Source organism: Bos taurus, chromosome 29, assembly GCF_002263795.3.
Source record: "Bos taurus isolate L1 Dominette 01449 registration number 42190680 breed Hereford chromosome 29, ARS-UCD2.0, whole genome shotgun sequence".
Classification (NCBI taxonomy): Eukaryota; Metazoa; Chordata; class Mammalia; order Artiodactyla; family Bovidae; genus Bos; species Bos taurus.
In genome coordinates, this window is record NC_037356.1 from 28,252,471 (window position 1) to 28,276,472 (window position 24,002).

A 24,002-nucleotide genomic window follows, 5' to 3' on the forward strand; every position below is an offset into this window, starting at 1 on the left:
TATATATACCCTCTTAATTAGTCCATACAAATTTAGATTTGATGGCCAGGAGTTTTATTTTCCATTTTTAATGTGAAGATAGTGAATAAATCATTCTACCTATTGTTGGGATGGGAGCCTTTATGAAGTTGGAAGGAGTATGATCCCTGATAAAGTTCAATTATCAGCTCCTTTCAAACCAAGGCTTTCCTTCATTTATGGTTCACCCTGAAGCCTGGAAAGGGACCTTTGCCAAATTACAAACGGGGGTGGGGGAAAAGTTCTGGGGATAAAAAAAGGAAATGACAGTTATATCTATACCCATTGAGCCAGGAGTCAATAACTCTTAGCAGTCATCTTAGAACAAAGAGGTGCAGGATATTTTTAATTGCATAGCTTGTCACTGAGCTTCCCTGTGCAGCCCAGAATTAGGAATTCTTGTGTGTCTTTAGGGACTTTGTGGAATTCAAGGCACCAAGCACCAGCTGGCAGTTTAAGGCTAAATGAAGGCTACCCAAACTGCCCCAGACAGACACTGGCTCTGTGTGTTGGGCTACCAGTGGGAACGGTAAAAGAAGGTGTTACAGATATGAAACACCCGAGCACAAGTGAAGATATGTACAGACACACACACACACACCGCAGGTATCAGATGCCGGCTTTCTTACCCAATTCCTGATCTGTGGGGTAGCCATGGAGCTCCTGACTGTGGTTTCCCCAGTCCTCCTGTGAATACTCCTCCATAGTGCTGCCATCTGACTCCAGCTCCTGGTACAAGCCACTACTGTTAATAAGTACAGGCTGGCAGGGCTGAGCATCCCATCCTCCCTGACCAAACACCTGTTCCAACTGTTCAAATGTGTAACTGCTCTTTCTTTTCCCAACACCATGTTCTTTCACCCGACTGTAACACCTGCGAAGGGTCTAAGACACAAAGTCTTTTGTTATTCCTTTAAAGCTGTACTTCCTCTTCCAGGTACGGACCACAGATATTAATTACTATTAGACAGACACGGACAGACAAACACAGACACATTGTTACAGGAATGCTAGATTTTAAATTCATTATTATATTAGAAAAAAAAAAAAGACTAATTTAGCATTTACTCAAACATGTTATAATTCAAACAATTATTTTGCAATTAATTATCCATTAAACAACAAGAAACATTAAAACATTATTGCATGTATCCCATACACATATTTTTATACCCCCCACCCCCATTTTAAAAGAATAAGAAAAAAAAAGAAAACAAGAAATACCAGCCAGCCAATAGGATGCACACCTGCCACAGAAAAGAAAGAGCTGCTGTTGTGCCCAGAATTTGGAAAAAGTGAGGGGAGGGAGGACAGAAAGAAGAATTTCCCAAAGCAAAGAATGTACCCTTCCTTACTCTCGATTAAGAAGGAATATAGGGTAAAAACAATTGCCTAAATGAATTAGCTAGTAAAACAAATTACTTACATAGTCCATACTCCTTACTAACTCACTCTGTCTTTGGGGCAGTTGCTAGAATCGAATTTAAAAGAGATCAAATCAATAACACTACAGATGCTCAGTCTCAAACATCAATCATCAAGAAACAACAAGACACAACAATACCAACATCTAACAATTAACCAATGATAATACTAGCCTATTCTACCAACTCAAACTGCCAGCCAAACACCAACAGATGAAGCCAATCATTTCTTTTGGGGTGGGGTCACAGAAAGTGAGGTAGAAGGGTGTTATTTCACTTCTTTTTCTCTTTGTGGTACACAGGGAATAACATATCCTTATGCAAGTCCACAGATAAAACCTTTATAATTTTATTACCTTGCACAACCCTTCAACCTGCTTCATGGTCTTCTAATGCATATTTCTGATAATTAACCCAGTTTCCTTGGTTTAATGGTATGTCTTATGCTAGCTTACATGATATTTCAAAAGATAAATCAAGGATTTAGTCCCAGGCCTTGCGCCTCAGTTCCAAATTTAGTTTAATTATATTCATTCTCTGTCCCGTCTCTACCTCCTTTTGCTCCTTTTAATCTCCTTTCTACTTTACTGGGTTTTACTCTTGAGAATTTTCACGGCAAACAAGACTCTTTTTCTCCAAGTGCTTTTGAACTCAACTGTGCCAAACCAGCTTACCTTAGATTTAATTTACACACATCAGCCAGACTGTAAATTTCTCCTGAATGTGAGATGACTTTCCATAAGCTAATACTGCACCTACTCTCGCCAAAATAAAACAACTCTGAATAATCTTTATGCAGCCTCCTCGAAAGTTCAGTACTGTTAAATCTCAGTTGACAAACTACAGGAAGACACTCTGTCAAACACTGCAGATCTCTCCCTTGAGGCCGGAAATCCAGACGGGCAAAGGGAATAATAAACACAAAACATACATGACAATCTTCCTCCGACACAGAGCAGCAATTAAGAGTCGTCCATCCTGAAACCAGCCAGCCTGCCCCCTGCATAAGCACCTGCCTTACTCTCCCTTTCTGGAGATTTCTTTTGGTGCCCAAAAGGACGCCTTAAAGAAGTGAGGTTTCTGATCATACACTCTTTAATAAAAAGTGTTTCTTCTTCCTCTTTGTAAAGGATATTCACAAGTACATAATACATAACTTTCTGGAACAAATCGGAAATGAACCTGAGAAATGTGTCATAGGCAACTCTTCAAATGGGAGAGGACAAATGCCTCCAGCTGACTTCACGTGACTTTCTATACCCCATTACCCGGCACCCTCTGCCCTCCTTGCCGGGACTGGAATTTGAATTGCAAACATCTCCTGCCAATTTATTTTTATCTCACAATGTCTACTTTCTGCCTCCAGGAACACCCCAACCGCACTTTTCAGCTCCTCCAAGGACCTTAAATGGAGAGTCCCAGCCTTGTCCCTCTCACCCTTCCAAGGCCATAAATGGAGATGGAAACCACACCACTCAGTGCTCACTACTTGCTGGCTGCCTGGAGCACAGCGCTCCTCACACAAAGAACCCCGACGGATCTGCCACTGAGGGTCATTTCGGAAGTCAGGGAGTGAAATTAACACTCCTCTGAAGGAACGTGCCACGCTTAGACGTGACCAAGGCGTGAGCAAAGCGACCAATCTTTGACACTACATTTGGTGGGAAACTACAGAGAAGATTTACTTTCTTTGAAACCATCAAATCGAGCTTAACATTTCACTTCTTCTGTGTATGAATAAGGAAACCAGCAGTATTTAAGGGTTCCAGATACGGAAGAAGAGTCAGATGATATATTTTATATTCCATCCAAAAGAAAAAGTCTAACAGATCCTGTCACCTCTTACTTTGCAGTGTAATTTTGAAATACACTTTAGTAGTGTAATATGCTGAAATGTAAAATATCTATTAGGTGTCTGAATGAAAAATGTTTGGTGACATCTAAATCTATAAGATGGGAATTTGATGTATTGAAACAATGTTAAAAAGATTTCCAACTCTCTGGAGACATAAATACACAAAAGAGGTACCTTCTGGGTTCAGTAAAGACCACAGATCCAAGGAGAGGCTATTTAAAAAGCATATATCAACTGAGATAGAAAACAAAGTGAAATATCGGCTTAACTGCTACTCTAACAAACACTGGGATTTAGATAAGCTAGAGGGACTTTAGAAATGGAGAGAAAGGACATATGGAAGCCTTCAAATTCTTACCATCCATAATAAACCAGAAAAGGTTACACTTTCCACACTCTAAATGATTAACCAAAGCACAAAATTAAGCGATTGTATGTCTGTATCAACAGTCCTCAATAAACCAACTAAACATCTACCGTACATCTTAGATTAGATAATGCTATGGTATCCAGGAAAAGCGAAGTCTTGCTTCCCATTTTGGAAAGCTGTACCAAGCCCAACAAGAACCTCAATTCAGCTTCCTTCGAGAACCATTTCCTGTTCTACACAGAAACCTTGTTTCCCTTCCTTTCTTCCTTTATCTCACCCATCTTACAAATTTATAGTCACTTGGCTCTAGCGTTTTTCAAAAAATTAAGACCTCAGAGAGGAAAGAATTTGCTTAAAATTATTAAAGACTATTCTATTCACAGTGAAGAAGAACACTTCCCTTATTGTTAGAAATGTCCCTGGTAAATCTCTATTATTGTCTCCCCCAGGCTTTATTGAGATAATACTATATCCTGAGTGAAGTCACATGGATAGAAGTCAAGAAAACCTGGATGGAAGAACTAAAACAACTTGACCAGGTGGTCAGATCAGAGAAATCCAAAGGTATCTGATTCAGAAGAACTGCCAAGTGAATGCTTGATAAATCCACCATGCCAAGGGTTCAACGACTACGAGAGAAAAAGAACCAGAGAGAAGTAAGAGATGTCCCATTACCAAAGCAGGAAGAAAAAATCAGATGGCTGACAACTGACAATTCATAGACAGAGGGAAGGTTTTGCCAAAGTTTAAGATTACAGTGAGAGGAAATGAGAGAATAAAAGATGACATTCATTGTGGGTGAATGTAAGGGGAGTCTGGGGGGTGGGGAGCGGGGCAGGTAAACAAAGGCAGGAGCTTTAAGATTGGCAGGATTGGGGGTTTAACGGCAGCAATGCAGAGAGAGACCCAGGGTTACAGTACACGTAACATTAAATACAGTGCACGATGCAGCTATCTTGCCAAATAAGTAAATCCAGTATTGGGTGGTATAAGCAGAGGAATCACATGTAAGCTATGGAGGTGGCTCTTCCTCTCTATTCAGCACCGGTGAGGCCACAGCTGGAACACAGCATTCAGTTCTGGGCATCGAACCAGCTACAAGAGAGGGAAATTGCAGAGTTCAGAAAAGGGCAAATAAAATAATGAAAGGCTTGGAAAATAAGATCTTTAAGTAGGGCCAGTGGTTTCATCAAAGCCCTTCCTGACATTATATAAGCTACTCTGGGGGGTCAAAAAATAAGGCTTCTTTTTATTTCAGTGTCCTCCAATTCCTCCTTTGGCTTTCAGGAAGGGGGAAGAATAGAACTCTTCCCTGGTATGGCAGAGCAGGAAGCAAGCTCAATAAATTACATGGGCATATGCCACCTAATTCTGCTACTGGCTCCATCATTTTCTCAAAATGTGCCCCATTTCATACAATCATAAAATCATCACCATGACAAAATCACTGTTCTAACAGAACTGTCTGTAACTGGAACAGGGTCTATAACAGGGAGGAATAGAGATAAGGCATAATTGCCACATAATGTTTTGTTTAGAAAACACTGGCATGATCAGTCTAAGATGTAAGATGAAAAATAGTCAAATTGCAGGGAGGACAGCTTAGTTATAACAGCAGGAAACAATGTTGTAAGAAAAAAACAAGCAGTGAAACAGATTTTCAAATGTGGTTGTCAAATTAGCCATACTAGAAATGGCTTACAGTTTATCTTAACCCTCTGCCAACTAAATATGATAAATTTAAGCCTCTTTAACCCAAATGATTAAATAAAGGATACACTTATTTGAAAACAAACTCTTAAAAATCACATACTATATTTCCATAAGCAGTAGCGGAAATTACACTAGGTGCAAATCTCTAGCAATTGTTTATAAAAAGTGCTAAAAACAATACTTTGGCCTAAGCCCACGTGTACTGTAAAGCAAAAGAAACAGACCTATCATCTTTTAAACTAAAGCTGCTGCTTTACTGTGTTACAATCAGTTGCTCTTAGTTAATTGAGGCAACAGAACAATACTGAGTTTATTTCAATATTTCTAAGAAAGACTCAGAATTTCTTAAATTAGTTTGATTTTCTTACTGTGAGCACAAAGGCAGTGGGGGGAAGCTTGAAATGGCAGACAACTGTAAAAACATTTTTGCACACAGTAAAAGGAATATTAAGAATATAGCATAAATTTATATATATATATATGTATGTATATATAGACAGAGTTATAACTAATGATGAGGAAATCAGTTAAAGCAAAATCCATCTAAGGTCAGTGTAATTTTTACTGTCTATTTTCTTAGGTTTTCTGTACGTTAAAATTTGGCAAAATGACTTGCCAATCACCTAATCCTTCAAACCAAACTAAAAGTCATTTAAAACCAAACCAATCAACCAAAAAACCCAGAAAAGAAAACCAAAAAACACAACAGCACTTGTTTCACACTCCCCAGTTCTTAGCACTATAGAAGATCTGACAAGTGAGAAATCTATTCTCAAGATGCCCTTTTCCTCTCTAGAGCAGAGGTGCTTTTTTGGGTCCTGGATCCCCTCCTCAGAAGACCTGTACAAAACTGTTCTATACAACGTCAAGGGGCACATGGACTCCCTCAAGAGCTCACACAAGAACCTGGGGTTAAGAAACTCTGCTCTATGCCACATGGGTTTTTTTCTTCCACAAAAGAATATATAACATATTAGTCAGAAATCCTAAAATAAGGTAGACTTAGTCTATGTTTTACGTTTTACAGAAGAGGCTGAAGACTGGGACCAATTCAAATACAATTTCTCCAGCTTCCTCAGCATCCTACTCATTTAGATAAAGCAGCCTCTTTTCTTTAAGAGGTAAATTAGCAAAATTCCCTTTTCTTGAAAGAAACAATTTCTATAGGTAAAAGCATACAAAGGTATCAACTTACTCTTCACAAAAATATAGCACTTTTTCCCTACCTACTGGGAAAGAAATGTTTTTCTGTAGTGGCAATGAAACAGTAATAAATGATTCATAAGTTATGTTATCTGTTCCAGCCCTATCATAAAGTACTTGATCATTCATTATCTGATTAACTTATCAACTGAGATTCTAGGTAAATCACCTAAGGTAACCACTTAGACCAGGGAAATTCACACACCTAGGAACAAGTATAGAAACGTTAAGTCTTGACTGCCTTCCTTAGAGGACAACAGCTAAGCCTTAACATCTCCCCACTTTAATAGCCTAAAGACTAAAGGGACTCCAAGGAATAGGCAGTGTCTACAGGAACTCAATCCTTAACTCCATGGGATCAAAGCTGATCTGTTATTCCACTGAAACCATCATGGTCAGCAATGCCTTCCTAATTACTAAGAACAATGGTCCTCAAACTTTGTCCTTAACTCATCTGACTTTCTTGCGGTACTTGATACTATTCGGTACCTATCCCTGTCACTACTCTTGCCAAGTGCCTCTTCTGTAAAATCGCCTGTAATATAATGATTGACAGAGAGTGGGTGGGCTGCCCAAGGTTCTGAGAGAAAACCAGGTTCCAACTTCCAAAACATTACAGAGGTTTTGAATGGAAAAGAACTCAAGATCATCTAGTCCAACTTTCTCATTTAACAAATGAGGAGCCAAGGCCCCAAGACAAGTGTTCCTTCAGAAGGGATCTGGCATGTAAAAATTACCAAATGACACTCTAAAATGTTCCTGGATCCTAAAAAAGCTATTTCGCTATATTGTAAACTCAAAGGAGCAAAGGCTGTCTGCCTTGTTCCCTGTTTCCTGAAGCCCAGAATAGTGCCTGTCATGTAAGGATTGTTCAATATATGTTTATTAAACAAATTAAGGTAATTTTAAAGTATTAAATCACTTGCAAGAAGGTGGAAATCTTCTTAGCAAAGAAAATGGGGAAATTCACTGTATAACCATACAATGCATTAAATGTATTAAAGTCAATAAATCCAAGGTAGGTAGGAGTCCTAAAACCTTTTGAAAAGAGGAGGAGTGGCAAAAGGTATAAAACACAGATACCGCTATAATTAGCAGAGCAAATTAATTTCTTTGTAATACAGGAGGACTAACTGCAGAGGGCAAGGCTATTTCAAAATACCTACCATTCCTATTACATTTTTCTTTGGTCGGGGATGGGAGGTGGTGGGGCAGGATGGATTGCCTGCCAAATACAGCTCTGTACACCCCGTCCAAATTATTTCTTATGCTTTACAAATTAAATAGTGAAGAATATTCTTTGACAGTAGTTCAGTTAAAGATACAAAAGGAAAAAAGACTTGATTGCTTCCTGGATTTTATCAGGGCCAAACACAAGAATGACCACCAGAAATCAAGAGTTCTTATCTCTCTAGTGCCTCAGTCTGTGGGGAACTGTCCAGGATCGAGTTCTATCAGCTGTACTTCATCCCAAATCTGGCTATCAGTGACTCACTCTTGTGTCTATACCTGATCAGTGTGTCTTTATGAGGGAGAAATTCTTGCATAGAACAAATCATTCAGGAAATTTTCTCAGTGAGTATTCTAAGCTTTCTAGCTTCCTCCATGCTAGCAGCTGAGGGTCTTACCCATTCCAAGTAAGAAGAAAAAAGCCCTCGAGGAAGGAGGACAATACTAATTGTCAAAATTAAACATCTTCCATTGCTCAAGGAACTAAATTCATATGGCCATAAAGCTTTTAACTCTACACTGTCTATAAATCATACGGATACTCATACAAAATCTCATTTTGGCCGCAATACTAGATAAGGTTATACCTAGTCTGCATGGTCAGGTTTAAGGGCGTCTTTGGGATACAAGAGTCTTTCTAGATATGGAATCCTCAAGGGTTTCTCTATTGAAGACAACTAAAAAAAAAACAAACTAGAGTTTACTGAACTACTTAATTATTTCAGATGTAGGCAGCAGGCAGGCAGTCATCAAACCCAGTCAGATAACACTATGTATCTAGAACTTCCCCCACCCCACCCCCCACTTGAAAGAGGAAAAAATCAGTTGTTTCAAAAAGCACTGACTTGGAGGAGAGGTTATTTTCATCTGACCTCCTATATCAGCGCTGACGTTGCTACATTAGCATCTCTGTTGAATCTTTTCTCAGTACTTCACATCCCAGGGCACCACCTAAAAGCAGTATTTGGATGATGTTAAAGTGGTAGCTTTTATTAGTATGTGATAACTAAAAACACATTCAAAGAGAATTATCTAAAATCTCTCTAGGATAGCAGTGAGAGCCATTCATCTTTAAAGTCCTCTCTCATACAAACATCCTGCATTAAACACTGACAGCTCCATGACCAACAGTGTCTAAAAGTTAAGCATGACACACGCACATGTGTACACGTGTTCCGAACATCCTCAGAGCATCATCCTTACAATACTGTACTGCTTCCCAAACACAGAGGTACTTTCTTCGATCCATGAGACCAATGTTTAGGCAGACCAGGCTCCCTTCTGAAAAAGGCCACTTGATCTGTTTCATAGGGTGACCATGTGATTCTCAATTTTGTAGTTATCTTCTTACTGAATACTACCATCTATGATGCAAAGATAACTTACAATAGTTTTTTTTTTTTTCCACTAGTAAATTTTAGGTATTTGGTTGTGAAAAAAATAATAATTTGGACATCAAGATAAAATCACCTAAATAGTAAGATTAGACGTCCTCCTGGGTACAAGCATTAGATTAAGATTCAGTTGACTATTAAAACCTGGTAAATATTAAGTTATTTCAAAAGGGTTTTTCTTTCTGCATTTACAGGGTATAAGCTATAGGTCCCAAATGCAGGAAAATAACACATTTTTATATCTTGACACATAAACTTTCTATGAAAAATCTGAAAATAAGCCTGCTTTAAGTTTGTGCACCTGTCTTTGAGCAACCTCAACTTACTGAGAAAGTTGTTACAAACTCAGAAAATCTACCCTAACACTTTTCATAGCTCAGTTGGTAGCATTTTTATATTTTATTCTTACCTTTATGAGGACTGCTAAAAGGAATTACTGTATGAAAAAAAAGTCTGTACCTTCTACAAAAATCAGACATTTTCCATAGGTGGCTCAATGTCCCATGCAATGAAAGTAAACCATAACTAAAATTTTCTCAGTTCCTACCGTGTGCTGAGAATTGGGGTCAGCAGTTTATATTTATTATTTCTAATTTCCACAATGATGCTAAAAGAGAGGGTCCCAGGAAAGAGGCACTGAGGAGGCTCTTCAGAACAGCATTTGTGAGCACAGGATGGGGAAGAGAGAGGTGAAGTAACTCACGGCTGCTGCAGAGGTCTTGGTTAATCCTAAAGTGAGGTATGGAATATGAGTAATACTTTTAGAACTCCCTTAAGGCAAGGCGGCTGGACTTTTGAATTTCAGCACTGACCAGTCACTGAGACCCAGCTGCCAGTGGAGAGGGAGCCTAGCCATGGACAACCAGACATTCCTGGGAGGATTCCTTCAGGAGGATTCCTAAAGCCATCACCACTCAGGCAGCTGGTGGGGACACACCAGTGTCTCACCCCCAGGGGAGGGGTCTGGGCAATGTATTACATATACACAGAAGATGCGTCATGCTGCCCTATTTAACAGAAAAGAGAATGAAGAGAAAAGAGCTTATCCAAGGCCGCTATCAGAGTGTCCTTAATGAAAATTCATCTTAGGCTTCAGAACGAGGACTTTGTGTGCTTCTCTTCTGCAGACAATGAAAAGTACAGAAAATCACTTTATTTTCCCATAGTTGCTGGGAAGTTCATAGCTCATTTTCATATTTAGCTGAAGTAACCACATTTACCTGGGTTACTGCTATACTCCCTGCACTCTCTTGATTTCTCACTTCTTGAGTCTATTTTGAGCTTTCTTCATTTGCATAGTCTCCTTTTTGTACATTTATATCACGCATTATGAAACAGTCCATGTCACCCTCATCACCTCTGAGAAGAGCACCCAGTCGTTTACACATTAGGTGAACAACGGCAGGCATAAAGTAATGGTCACTCTGCGGTCTCCTTCAATAAGCCACATCCTTATCCACTTTTACTGTCAAAAAGTTCATTCTACCCTGTAAATGTTTCTCCTTCTTTAACCTCAAACTTAATTTCTTGAAGAAGAGTTGGTAGTCCAATAAATACCATCACATAAAGGTCTGAATGAATGACTGAATGAGCTGTCTACAATAAAAGTCTTATTTATGTTTCAACACTTTGTTTTACATTCTTGGGACTTTCAAATCAATGTTTCTCATTATGTTTATAATCTTAGGACACCATGAATTATCTGCAAGGATTTTTAAAATTTGTGTTTCCATTTCTATGACAAGGAACATATATGAGCCCTATGAGGTCCATCTGTGTGTTGCAGTGTGATTTTGGCATTTCTGGCATTTATGAATTTATGATTTCATTGTTGTCAAAATACTGTTTCAACTGTTAAATTTTAATAAAGGTGGACTGATAATTCACAATGGGGCAATACAATCAAGTGGTTAAAAGTGGAGAGTCAGACTTAGTCTAGCTTCACCACCCGCTAGCTCTGTGACATTAGAAAAATTAATCGCTCTGTACCTCAATTTCTCTATCTGTAAGGTGGAGCCGGTAACAGTCTCTCCATCATGAAGTAAAAGTGACAGCTGCTCAGTCGCGTCCAACTCTCTGTGACCCCATGGACTGTATCCCGACAGGCTTCTCTGTCCATGGGACTTCCCAGGCAAGAATACTGGAGTGTGTTGCCATTACCTCCATCATAGATTTGTGTTAAATAAAAAAAAATTCAAGTAGAGAATTTAAAACAGTGTTTGCTTAGTAGCTTGTACTCAGTAAATGTTAAAATATTTGTTATTATTAAAGAATAGTCACACCACCTGGAAACCAAGGTGTCTTATGTGAAGGTTAGTTCAAGTAGAGAAAAAGTAGCAGTGAAGCTTTATCATTAAGCACATGATAAGAGTAACAGACTCAAAAGGACCTTACTGTACTGATCAGTGTCAGAACCTTGTTTAGAAAAGCAAGTAACTTTCAGCTAAACAACATCACCCAATATAAAAGAATGCTCACTTCTTTATTAATACTTAAAGTGTTGTATCAAGGTTTGTTTGACAACATGTGAAATCTTTAAGTATTAATAAAAGGAGTTTATACCTAGATTTAGGTTTGTTACATATTAGGTAACATTGTTAAATGAATATGTTATTGCCCACACATTATTCAAGTTTCACCAACACCTGGCTGTGTCATCATAACTTCAACTTTTCGCTCATATTCATTCTTCTATGGCTAAAAGCCAATCATTTAGCCATTTTCAAAGGTTTATAGTCTGAGCAAGAATATGGTGACTAACACAGTGACATATAAACAAGGGAGGAAAAAAGGAATCCTCGCTACCCACCCAGAGTGAGGACTTAGCCTCACTCACTGGGCAACCTGTTTGCAAGAAGCATGAATGACATGAATATATACTTCTGCAGAGTTCAATACAACAAAAAGCATGTAGATTTCTCATTTCTTCTTTGGTGCATGGAAATTTTGCATGTGTGCTCAGTCATGTCCGACTCTTTGCAACCCCATGGACTGTAACCCACCAGGCTTCTCTGTCCATGGGATTTTCCAGGCAAGAATATTGGAGTGGGCTGCCATTTCCTTCTCCAATGGAAATTTTACTGGAATTAAAATAAGCTTCACCACCACTTCTTGAAAAATAACATCTCACGGACTTGTAGATATGCTATCGTGAAGAAGTTAAACACTTTCCCTTGCTTTTTCCTCTCAGTTTTGTAATGTGGTTTATATAACTTATGTCAAAAATTATTTTATAGTGTTCTAAAACTGGCAAAACTCTGATTTCTCAAATCCAACTATTAACCATATTCCCTGATTTATACAAGACAGAAGGAACAGTATCCATTTCTGCTGAAGGCTGTGCCACCAGGACCAGCACAGATGTGCTCATTATCTAATGAGAGATGAATACCAGCAGCATGGCACTTCGCTGCTTGGAGGGGCAAAACTCAGTGACAACTGGACATATCACAATAGGAAGTCATAATATAAAAATCATGTATATCATTCTTAATAAAGCCAAAGCAAATGAATTTCTATTTCCTATGCATAATGGAAGGTTGAGAGCTCAAACCTTCTAAGGTCAATAAGGCTAATATAAAGGAATATCTTATTTGAGGGGTTTTCTGATTGTGGTAATAGTTTTGAATTAACATATTTAAAATATTCATATTGTTTTCGACTGGAATATAACCTCTTTGAAGGCAAGTGGGTTTGTTTTTGTTTTTTTCCCCAGTTTTATTATTTTACGTATTCTTAGAACCTAAATCAAATATTTGGCACACAGAAGCGACTCAATATATATTTGCTAAAGGGATGAATGAATGATGGAAACTCCTTAAGATTGTACGTGGCAGTTGAGAGTTATAAGGTCAAGGTACTTTCTGGCCTATCACACTCCTTTTTCTATATCATTAAGCAGCTCTATCCATTTAGAGAAAAGTATTTGTAAATTTTAAATAATAATGATAAGAGCAGGTTTTGGTAGATATGAACTTTATTCTGGTTTTATTAATTTCAAGTACAAACATAATTGACTTATTTGGATAAATGTAGTAATCTGAAGGTAGATAGTAGAGAAACAACATTGTGAGTTTCAAAAATTCAGGCTGTTACAACAAAGTCATCTTACACAGGCTGAGAAAACGCTACTAGAAAACAAATCTAGGTAAATAACTTCCATTCTATTTCATCACTTTATAATGAATGAAGTTATTATTTGGTAGCTCAAGAAATGTAATTTATGAATACAGCCAAGAACACATAAAAATAAGATGATGGCTGTTATTCCTAAAATGTCTGAGAATAAACACAGGTCTGTATTCTATTAGGAAATAACATCACACCCCACACACTAAGTGACAAAGTAACACTCATTTGATTAGTGCCAAGAAAAAAAGTATTTCCATTGGCTCTCAAGGACTCTCTCAACTACAAATAGGTTAAGAATTATACAGATTTAAATATACACCTTATTCCAGTATGCAGACATTTTTCAAGTCTTCAGAACAATAGCGGGGAAGATTCCGCATAGATTACAAACCGCAGATAATTTGTAACATATGCAGCAAAGAGACACAGATTCATTGAGCATTCATTTTCAACACTGAAGGAAGTTTCTGCAATGGTAAATAGCAGGCAGAGCACACTGCATAAACCCCACAACAGAATTAAAATTACACAGTATCTAGTAGTCAATGGGCAATCCTAACAATTGACTATCTAAAAAATGTACTGGTATTCGTTTTTGAAACTCAAGAAGTTTTTTCTCCCTTTAAAAAAAAAAAAAAAAAAAATTTTGCAAACACGACACAGATACAAACCATCCAAAGTGTGTGTGTGTGTCGGGGGCGGGCGGCTGCTATTCTACTTCATCCTAGTGACGTGAGCATACTTCTGAGAGAATGCATGACAATTTACATTGAAATTTTAGATCTGAGTTTAGTTCTTGCCCTCTGGTAATGTTAGGAAAAAAGAAGGCAGGACCATCACTTAAGAAGCCTGGGGAGCAGATCAGAACCCAAGGGAATCTGTTTAACACAGACAGGACTGCCCTAAAGCAGTGTTTTATTTAGCTGGGTCTCATTGGGTTCTGGGCTCCCCTAGTGTCTCAGACGGTAATGAATCTGCCTGCAATGCAGGAGACCTGAGTTCAATCCCTGGGTCAGGAAGATCCCCTAAAGAAGGAAATGACAACCCAGTCCAACAGTCTTGCCTGGAGAATCCTGTAGACAGAGGAGCCTGGTAGGCTACAGCCCGTTGGCTCACAAGAGTCAGACATGACTGAATGACTAACATTTCCATTGGGTTTGAGAACCAAACCTAGGGAATACCCTGGTGATCCAGTGATTAGGACTCTGCGCTCCCCTTGTAGGGAGAACTAAGACTCCCTGTCACGTAGCACAGCTTAAAAAAAAAAAAAAAGAACCAACTTAAAAACTTAAGCAATCAAGTACTGTGATGACCTCTAAGGACTGCAATTACAATCCTCTGTGTACACTGGTAGACAAGTACACAGTGAGTTGTGTAGCCAGGTTAAGATCTAGCAAATCTAACTTTTCAGATTCTCCAAAACAGCTCCACTACTTTTGATTATGTCTGAAATCTGTTCTGTTCTCTCCCTTTTCACTGCCACTATTTCACCTCCTGCGTAGGTTTCTACAAGGAGCGTCTAAAAACTCTTAGTACTTTAAGTCTTAGCCTTGCCAATTCATTTTCCACCTGCCAGCCAGTTCGAGAACCTAAGAGGAACCATGCCACTCCCCAGCTGAAAACTCTAATAAGTTAGAACAAAGTCCAAACTCCTTAGCCCATCCTCTGACCTCCTGTTTGTCTCCAGTCTGATTTCTTACCACTTCCCACCCCCTTTCACCTTTCCCTCAAGCCCTAGGTTCTAGGTCTCTAGAACTACACAGGATAAAACATTTCATGAGAATATCTGGGACATGACCTGTCCCAAATGAATGATGTTTCTGGAGTTTTGATACCTTGCGTCTAAAGTAGCACAATGACTGAAAAAACTAAATGTCACCTCATTCTCTTTTATTCCCCTTCTAACTGCAGGTTCTGGCCCATTAGCAGGTTGGTAATCAATTTTAATGAGTTGTGGGCACCTTTCTCAACACCCCACATGGGAGATGAAGGGATAACCATGCAGGGGAACAGGACCAGTTCTGGTGCAGAGGATCTGGGGCGGTGAGAAGGTGGCTAGGGAGACAAGGGTGGATGGAGAGTTGCTACAGGTTAGAGGGGACGGTGCAGGTAAGGGGTATTTGAGGACCCCAGTTCAGGGGAGGGGGACGAGCTGAGCCCTGGGCACAGAGCATGCACATGGTGATGGGGAGGCACTGCTGCCCCCACCAGGTGTTGGCACACATCGGTCAGGTCACAACGGGCACGCCTCGAGCATCCCTGGTCCACCCCATGCCCTCCCAGAACGCGTCACTGTGGCTGCGGGACCTGCAGGAGAAAGACTCCAGGCCCTACCTCTGTTCTGTCAGCTGTTGGTTCCCTAGATGTATTTAACCCGTCTTCCCTCCCCCAGTCCCTCCAGCTCCGCCATCCTGCCATCTTCGCGGTGTGGCCCACGTGGGGACCAACATGACCCTGAGCTGCCAGTCCCCAAGGAGTAAGCCCACTGCCCAGTACCAGTGGGTGCGGTCACCCCCATCCTCCCAGGTTTTCTTTGCACCTGTTTTAGGTGAGGGAACTTCCAGAGACAACTGAGAGTGTGGCTGGGGTAGAGGAAAGATGAGGGCCAGAAGGACTGGGGGGCAAGGGGCAGCAATGCTGAAAAGCACTGTGGTGGGGGGGGGGGGGGGGAGGAGGATGTGGGGAGGGGGCTGAAGAAAGAGGCCTGCCAGGCGCAGACAGGTGCTGAAGACCATGCCACACAAGAGACGCTGGGGCTGGAGGATCTGGGTTCAAGTAGAAAAGAATAAACCAGACTGTGTGGCACAGTTAAGTACAGCATCACCATGTGAGTTAATTAAGTTAGTATTTGTAAAGCACTTAGAACAGTGCATGACACGCTGTAAGTGCAATATAAGCGTTACTATCTTGTGAAATGTGCTTTGGTTACACATATACAATCATCTATTTACGCACATATATGTATGTCATGTGAGTACTAGGCCACAGGGTAAAATACAATTCTTCTTGTATGTTCACAAAGATGCACGGCTTTGGTTTTTCTTTCTAGTATATAAATTAAGGAATGAGATATATAATGGATATAACTGCAATTCAAACTATAAAAAAGTTACTTATGGAAACATAAATTTCTAGAACTGGTACCTCTGCTGTTGTCCCCAAACCAGTGACTCCACCCTTTGGCCTGGTCCTGGATGACGCCCCCCACCAGTCGCACGTGGTGTCCAGGGCATACCTTCATGCACTACAGCAAACGGTTCTTCAGCTGAAAGGCATGACTTTTCAAACAGGCTATAGCACCAGGAGCTTAATGTCCACACAGTTCATAGACTATGCTCACAGTACTGGAACCGGTGCTCTAGTATCCTGACTCCTGCTTCCCTGGAAAGGAGACTCCTTGACAGTAAATGGTACACTGCTGTATGTCAAGGGCCTCCCACAGAAAGCCCTCACATATCTGTTGATGAATAATGGGGGAAAAAAAAGTCCTTATTTCAGACCTTAGTATTTAAAGAAACCCTGTGATCCATCTGTCAGATGAGTGTGATGAAAGGGAATGGGTAAGACTTCCAAGTCCTCCCCAGATGCCTGGCCTTTAGCCAAGAGTTAAGTTCCAATCTCTCGTGGCTCCTCAGGGCAGTGGAATTCCAAGGGCCTGGGAGCTCTATATCAGCCAAGAAAGAAACAGAAAAGATGCTCAAAGTTCTAAATTAGCGGTCTCTAATTGTAGTGCCTATACGCCTTCTTTGATGATTGATCAAGGCACCTTAAACCTTAGGGACTCCTGTCATTCTCAGTCTTGTATATATTTTTTAGGCATGAAGCTTGGCTGCTGAATTTAGAACAGTCAAAGGAATATGGGTTAATCATACTGTTTAAGTGTAAGTGGAATATTGTGGGATCATCAACATTTTCAAGATATATTTGATAAAACCTATAGATAAGAATTTGTGGTGACTCTTTCAGATTCAGAGTACATTATTCAGTAAGTTTTACATCAATCTCATTTTACTCATACTAGATTTAATATGTCCTATATCCTGTTAATGTCCCATAAATTTTAAAACATATGATGAAAAAACATTAATGTCAGCTTTCAAACATTCAAGAGAGCGCATGGATTTCAAAACTCTTTTGGGAGTACACAGCAAAAAAAGTCTGAACACTATAATTCCAAAGCTGTTCTGGTCAATATGCTGCTGCTGCTGCTAAGTCGCTTCAGTTGTGGCTGACTCTGTGCGACCCCAGAGACGGCAGCCCAATGCATGCACTTCTCCAATGCATGAAAGTGAAAGGTGAAAGTGAAGTCGCTCCGTCGTGTCCGACTCTTAGTGACCCCATGGACTGCAGCCCACCAGGCTCTTCCGTCCATGGGATTTTCCAGGCAAGAGTACTGGAGTGGGGTGCCATAACAGCCACTAAATTAACTTACCTTTTTAAGTTAATTTTTATTGGATTATAGTTGCTTTACAATGTTGTATTAGTTAAATATAAATGAATTAAAATTGAGATTAAAAATCCAGTGGCACAGACACACTGGCCACCTTTCCAGTGTTCAATTACTGCCTGTGGCCAGCAGCTATTGCACAGTCGGCTAGACAGTGTAGATATGTTTTGCCCCAGTCAGCTGAGATTATAATACCTTATTCCTTACAGGAAAAGCTCCTCTTCCTACAATGGTGAACCCTATCTCTTGACTTGTCAAGGTTCCTCCTACTCAGGGGTAAAGCAACAGGGAAGGCACGAAGAAAGAACTTCCAACACGACAAGCCCCCTCGGAGGTCTGAGGGTGTAGCCGAGACAATCCTTCCATAAAATAAAGCCTTCTTTAATATTCTGAATAACAACTTTTTACCTATATTGTTCACTATGGTAGCCACTAGCCACATGTTGCTATTTATAATTTAAAATGTAATTAATTAAAATGAATCATAATTAAAAATTCAGTTCCTCAAGCACACGAACCACATTCAAAAGCTTAATAGCCTTTGGCTAGTGGCTCTTGCCCTGAACTGCAGCAAATACAGAACACTTCCATCATTACAGAAAGTTTTATTGAACAGCACTGCTTTATAGTATGGGTTTCCTTTTTTTTTTTTTTTCCCTTTTTTTACATATCCTCTTAATGAAGGATCCAGAATATTTCACTCCACTTTCCAGTAGATTTCCCAAAATGACAGGAAATAAACTCAGGTGCCTATTCACGCAGTTTTAAGGTGTGCTTACTAGAGTCCTTACCTCCAAAACCAAAAGCCTAAATATATGTTTGTATGGCTGGGAATCTATTCTTTCAGTATATATATCAAATCTCCGTCAGATTCAAAAGCAGACAAAAAAACTGGAACACATATGTTTTCTGGTGGCTATGGCTTGGGAACAAAAGAAACGGAAGGAGATAAATCTGACTAAATCTTTCGTATGAACACTTTTGGGTGGCAGACCGTATTTCTGAAACATCTTTCAACGATAATGCAGAAAGTCTAGTGTGCTGACATGAGAAAAGTCCTTAGAGATAGGCAGTCTTAAAATGTTCAGACAGGGACAACAGTATTTGTGGGATCCAAGTTATCTTTGTCCTATTTGTTCTCACAGGACAGATAATGACAAGTCTTAATAGTTACAATGAAAGATCAAATATACCACACTGTGATTTGTCTGCTAAAGTACAGTATTTGTTCCAAAGATTACGATGAATTACTGATGAATATAGATCAAGACAATGTCCCTAAAAAGTTAATCATCTTGCTTGTTAGGCAGAAGACTCCCACCATTTATAAGTTTATCTGGTAAACAATCAGCATTGACCGAGCAAAGACAAGTTCTTTAGGTCATATGATCACCTTGCATTTCATCTTCAGGCAGAGCCAGAGTAAAGCATCTGTTTGAGTGACAAAAAGCCAACTCTCAAGAGCCAAATTTTTGGAGAACACCCAAAAATATGGGACTTGAAAATGAGTTTTGCAGGGCATCGGATTAACTGACTTAAGTGTGAATCTGGCATCTGGCTCCAAATTCCAAGTCTAGATAGGTCTCTCAACTGCTATAGTATGGGCTGTGCTGAGCCCTCTTCCTCCTTTGAAGTCATCACACTTACGGTCCGCTTTTGTCATTCGATACGAAGTACTGCACTGCATACCATCCCCTGTGTTGTCTGGTACAGCTTTTTAACTCTTAGGTGTGGGTACACAAACTTTAACTACACTGTAAGCTCTTGGACTCTGTACTACAGCTCTTCTCTTCACCCTAACACCAAGCAGACAGTAAACACTCAAGCACTTAGAAAATGGAAATATGACAAGGCTTATAGGAAAGGATAGTAAATCACCCATTTGTTTATCTGACTCCAAAATTAGGCTGGAATTGTTAGCAGATTCATTTTCTCCTGGCAAACAAACAGAAAGCAACAAAACTTCAGAACCAAACAATACCAAACACGTGTAGCAAGCCAGTCTCAAAAACACCCATTTTATCCAAAAAACTGAACAAATACCAGTAACAGGACATTTCAGACTTTGCAGCAATTAAAAAAAAAATGTTTATATCTGACTTTAAGTTAAAATCCTGTGCACTTAGAAATACATATATTCGCTTGGATAGTATTTAAAAATAGTACTTTGGTAGCAAAATCCAAGAGTCATCATATGACAAGGTTGTTACATCAATATATTGAAACTATAATTCAGGGAAAGTTTCAGGGAAAAACTGAAGATACTATATACCCTCCTTCCTTTCAAACTTAGAAGAAACGATTTACTTCATAGCTGAATCTTAACAGATATTTAAATAAATACATTGGACCAGAAATGGAACTGATGCACACGGTGCTCCTTCCCGGGGAGCCTCTGACGTGAGTTCACACTTAAGTGAGCTGCATTATTCTGGATAAGATATACCTCCAGGTCCATATCTCACTGCACTACTTTGTTTCTATTTTGCAAATTCCAAAGCAAAAAGGACTGTTGAATTTCTTTTTGTAGTTCTCATTAACAGAATCAGATGAAAGAGATTTCTGAATTACTTGTTCTAAATCTGCATTTCTGAAACTGGGATTGAAAGATTTGTTTCAGGAGTCTGTGATGATTCCCTGGGAATTTCCTAAGGTTGCCTTTTGATTTTCATAAACATAATCTGGAGTACTTGGACATCCACCTCATAATTGTGTACGGCTATGATTTCAGTGACCACGTGTGCATCTGTGTTTAAGATTACATTCATCTTAAGTCTCCAAGAGGGACAGAGTTCAGTTTTTAAGGAAGTACTTCTCAAATTGGGTTTCAGAGTCTACGTTTTGGGGTTAAAATCTGGACACCGCTCTAGATTATTATACTTTCCAACATTCTCCTTCAAGGCTTTGTTTATTTGGTGAATTTAATAAATATGTATCCAGTGCCTACTTATGTCCTAGGCACTGGAAATACTGTTGGGAATAAGAGATCAGAACTCGTCTTTATGGAATTCCAATAGGAAAGACCAATGCTGTTAATGAAGAAGTCTGGTTCCTTGATTGAAATCACACTTAAGGAACTGTTTATGTAAAAAAGAAAACAAAAAACGGTGATCTGGTCGCCTCACCAACTGCTACTATGGATTAGAGTACATCAACATCCATAAGGTCTCCAAATATTCTAAGAACTTGAGGTCAATCTGATCTTATCTGCTTGGAGACAGAGACAATGATCCTCTTTTGAAAATTCTTCAGACAAACCCAATTTCCTTTCTTTGCTTTAGATTATGCTTTTCATAACTGGACAAAGATGCAACCCAACTGGAGATTTCCTGGCTTTTTGAGAAACAATTTTATAATCAGTGAGATTCATAAGCAGCTTTGGATAACACCCTTTGTCCTTCTGATTGGGAAATTTCTATGGACAAAAGAAAATCAATGAAGCTAAAACAATTACAAAAGCCTGAAGAGTATTGCTAAACTCAAAACAGTTCACGGATAGAGACTAAACAGCACAATGCAAAAACTCCCCTGAACTTAACCTTAACAACCTTGAATAGAACAAGGAATGAGATTCAGAGAACAGTGGCTACTATTAGCTACTATTTATCCTATCTATAAACTATTACTTTCATGACATCCTTGTTTAAAATGGAGAGGGAGGGGGACCCAAAGATAACATGTTATCAGGTAAACCAATCTAATTTTCTAATTGAGAAATGGGTGTTAGATTCCCTAAAAATAGTAGGTTTGAAATATCTTGGTTTCTGGACCAAATTTTCTAAGCCGCAAAGTCCTCAAATGAACACTTGAGACAAGATCTCTGGAATTTTGGAGCCATATCCTTCTCCAGTGTGAGTATGACAGTTCCCACTGGGTTTTTACCCCGTCATGGAGTTCCAAAAAAGTGTGAGCCCTGCCAGAAACGAAGCACACTGATACTGTAACTCTGAACAAGTAGTAGTTCCGTGAACTAGGGGGAAAGTCTCCTACCAGAATCTTTTAGCAGACCCTGCGAAGAGGACACCAACCAACTTACCTAAAAAACAACTCCGTATCTGCCAATACTACAAATGTGAACTCCCAAATTAAAAGTCATCAGGAACAGAAAACTGGTGTTACCACCCGACTGGTGGTAACATTTCTAGCCGAAATTGAGCCTCTGTACTGAAACCTTCAGGTACACAAGGATGGCCAGACGCACAGTGAGAGCTTCACTTGTCATCACATCCGGCACAACAGCTATAGCAGGGGAACACAGGCTTTCAAGAAGGAGCTTCGTCAGAAACACTGCAGGGCCTCAAGCCAACCTAACTCTGAAGACACCACACTCAAATTTCGGACCAACTATCAGCCAGGCTAACTTTAACTGTGCCCTAACTCCACAAAAGCAATACAATATCTGGCTACAACCGAGCCTTCCCAATTCTCCAAAGCATCTCAAGACTTGATCGCCCTTCGACTTAGAAGCAAGCTCAAGACAGAAGCAAGACAACTGACACAAAGGCCATCGTCTGAAGGCGCCTTTCGTACGGCTCTGCCCCTGCCACTCACTTGAAAATTCCTAAACTGGGGGGTGGCGGGGGGGAGCTCAGCACCTCCCCCCACCTCCCCCGCTTCTATCCCTGCTCCATCCCGCCCCGGCCGGTAAGCCTCTGCCTGGGAGCCCCCCAGCCTAGAACAAAGCGAGGGGCCCCGGCGGTGGGGGCGAGAAGCGCCGGCTGCACGGGACCGCCGCCGGGAGCACAATTCGAAACTACCAACTTCAGAGCGCAAGAACATCCTCGATTGGCAAGAAAGAGGGGCGGCGGCAGGCACGCCCAACTTCAAACTCAGAAAACCTACGGGCTGGCGGCCATCTGGAAAAAAAGCCCCCCCTTCCCAGGGAGAGAAGAAAAAAGGCGGAGGAGATGCGAATGGCCCACCGGGCCCCGGAGGGGAGCCCTGCGCTCAGACCGGCCCCCGCCCCCGAGGCCCGCTTCCCCGCCTTCTCTCTGCCTCTGGTTTGCTGCCCCAGGCCGGGCGGCCGGTTACCTTGATGCGCTCCCGGCACTGGGACGGGGTCCGCTCGTAGCCCAGCTCGGCCAGGGCCCGGGACACGCGCTCGTACATGGCCGGCCCGGGGGCCTTGCTGCCGAACACCGTGCCGGCTCCCTCCAGCTGCTGGTATCGTGCCTCCACCAGCCGCTCGTTGCCCCACACTGCGATGAGCGCGTTCGTCTCTGCCGGCGTCCACGACATGCCCCGGCAGGCGGCGGCGGCGGCTGCCGCAGCCCCGCCACCACCGCCGCCACCAGGGGAGAAGGAGACCGAGGACGAGGCGGCGCTGCGGCCCCCCAGCCCCAGCCCGAGACCCCCGGACGCCGCTGCCCCCGAGCCCGCCGCACTGCCCGGCCCGAGCGGGGAGGCACCCCGAGGCGTGGAAGGGTCGGACAGCGATGGGTTTCCGTCGCTCAGGCCACCAGGAGAAGCCGGGGAGAGCACCTCCATCTTCGGGATTTTTAGCGGCGAGTTGGCGGGCAGCTCCGAGCCACAGGGCGCAGCCATCTTCCAAGCGGCCGCCGCTGCACCGCCCGGAAGTGACGCGCCCTCACATCCGGCCGCCCCGGACTCCGGGGCTGCCCTCGGGCCTGGCTTGTTGGCCGGCGAGCGGCTGCGGGCCCCGGCGGCAGCGTGGAGGTCGCCCGTCGCCCCTGGTCTTTCTCCGCGCACCCGGCCGCGGCGCGCGCTCCTCTGCCGGGGCGAGGGGCGAGAATGAGGCTCGCCGGAGCCCCGAGCGGAGGAGAAGGGTTGGGGCATGAGGGCGCCGGTGTGAGGAACAGATTGAAACCTTCCCACTTCCTCTCCAATCTCAGCCCCCGGGAGGAGGGGTGAGGCCCGCGAGGGGGCCCGGAGTTAAGGAGGACTTGACCATTTAGCTCGTTCGCTCTCCTCCCTCGGCTCTGCCGCTCCCCTCTTCGGAACTGGCCTCCGGGTGCAGGGGCTGACGTCCCGGACGGAGGCTGGGGAGTCCCGCGCCGGGAAGGCGCCGAGGCTGCAGGGAGAGCATACCTGGGAAAGACTTTAAAAAGTATCTGGGAACCAGGCTTGGTTTGTGCTCTGTAGCTTTTCGAGACTCCCAAGCGCGGTATTTGAAGAGCAACTCCTATTCCAGTTCTGATCTATTTGCCAGTTAGTCTGGATGGGGGTTATGGTTTGTAGAACAGTTAGACGTCTTTAT

The 24,002-nt window shown here is 41.6% G+C and overlaps 1 protein-coding gene across 10 annotated transcripts in view; it reads right to left on the reverse strand.

Moving 5' to 3' along the window:
- MSANTD2 (Myb/SANT DNA binding domain containing 2) overlaps positions 1 to 23,357 on the reverse strand; it is a 29,953-nt gene extending 6,596 nt beyond the window's left edge. The window contains exons 1-4 of one of the 10 annotated variants that reach the window (XM_010820917.4): positions 11,197 to 15,984; positions 8,686 to 8,764; positions 4,673 to 4,762; positions 648 to 747 (exon numbers count right to left, since the gene is read on the reverse strand). In XM_010820917.4, the coding sequence (XP_010819219.1) occupies positions 648 to 723 (76 nt within the window). In that variant the 5' untranslated portion in view covers positions 724 to 747; positions 4,673 to 4,762; positions 8,686 to 8,764; positions 11,197 to 15,984. The other 9 variants (XM_015461196.3, XM_059883059.1, XR_003033339.2 and 6 more) reach the window with 9 other exon arrangements.
- Positions 23,358 to 24,002: the final 645 nt, after the last annotated feature.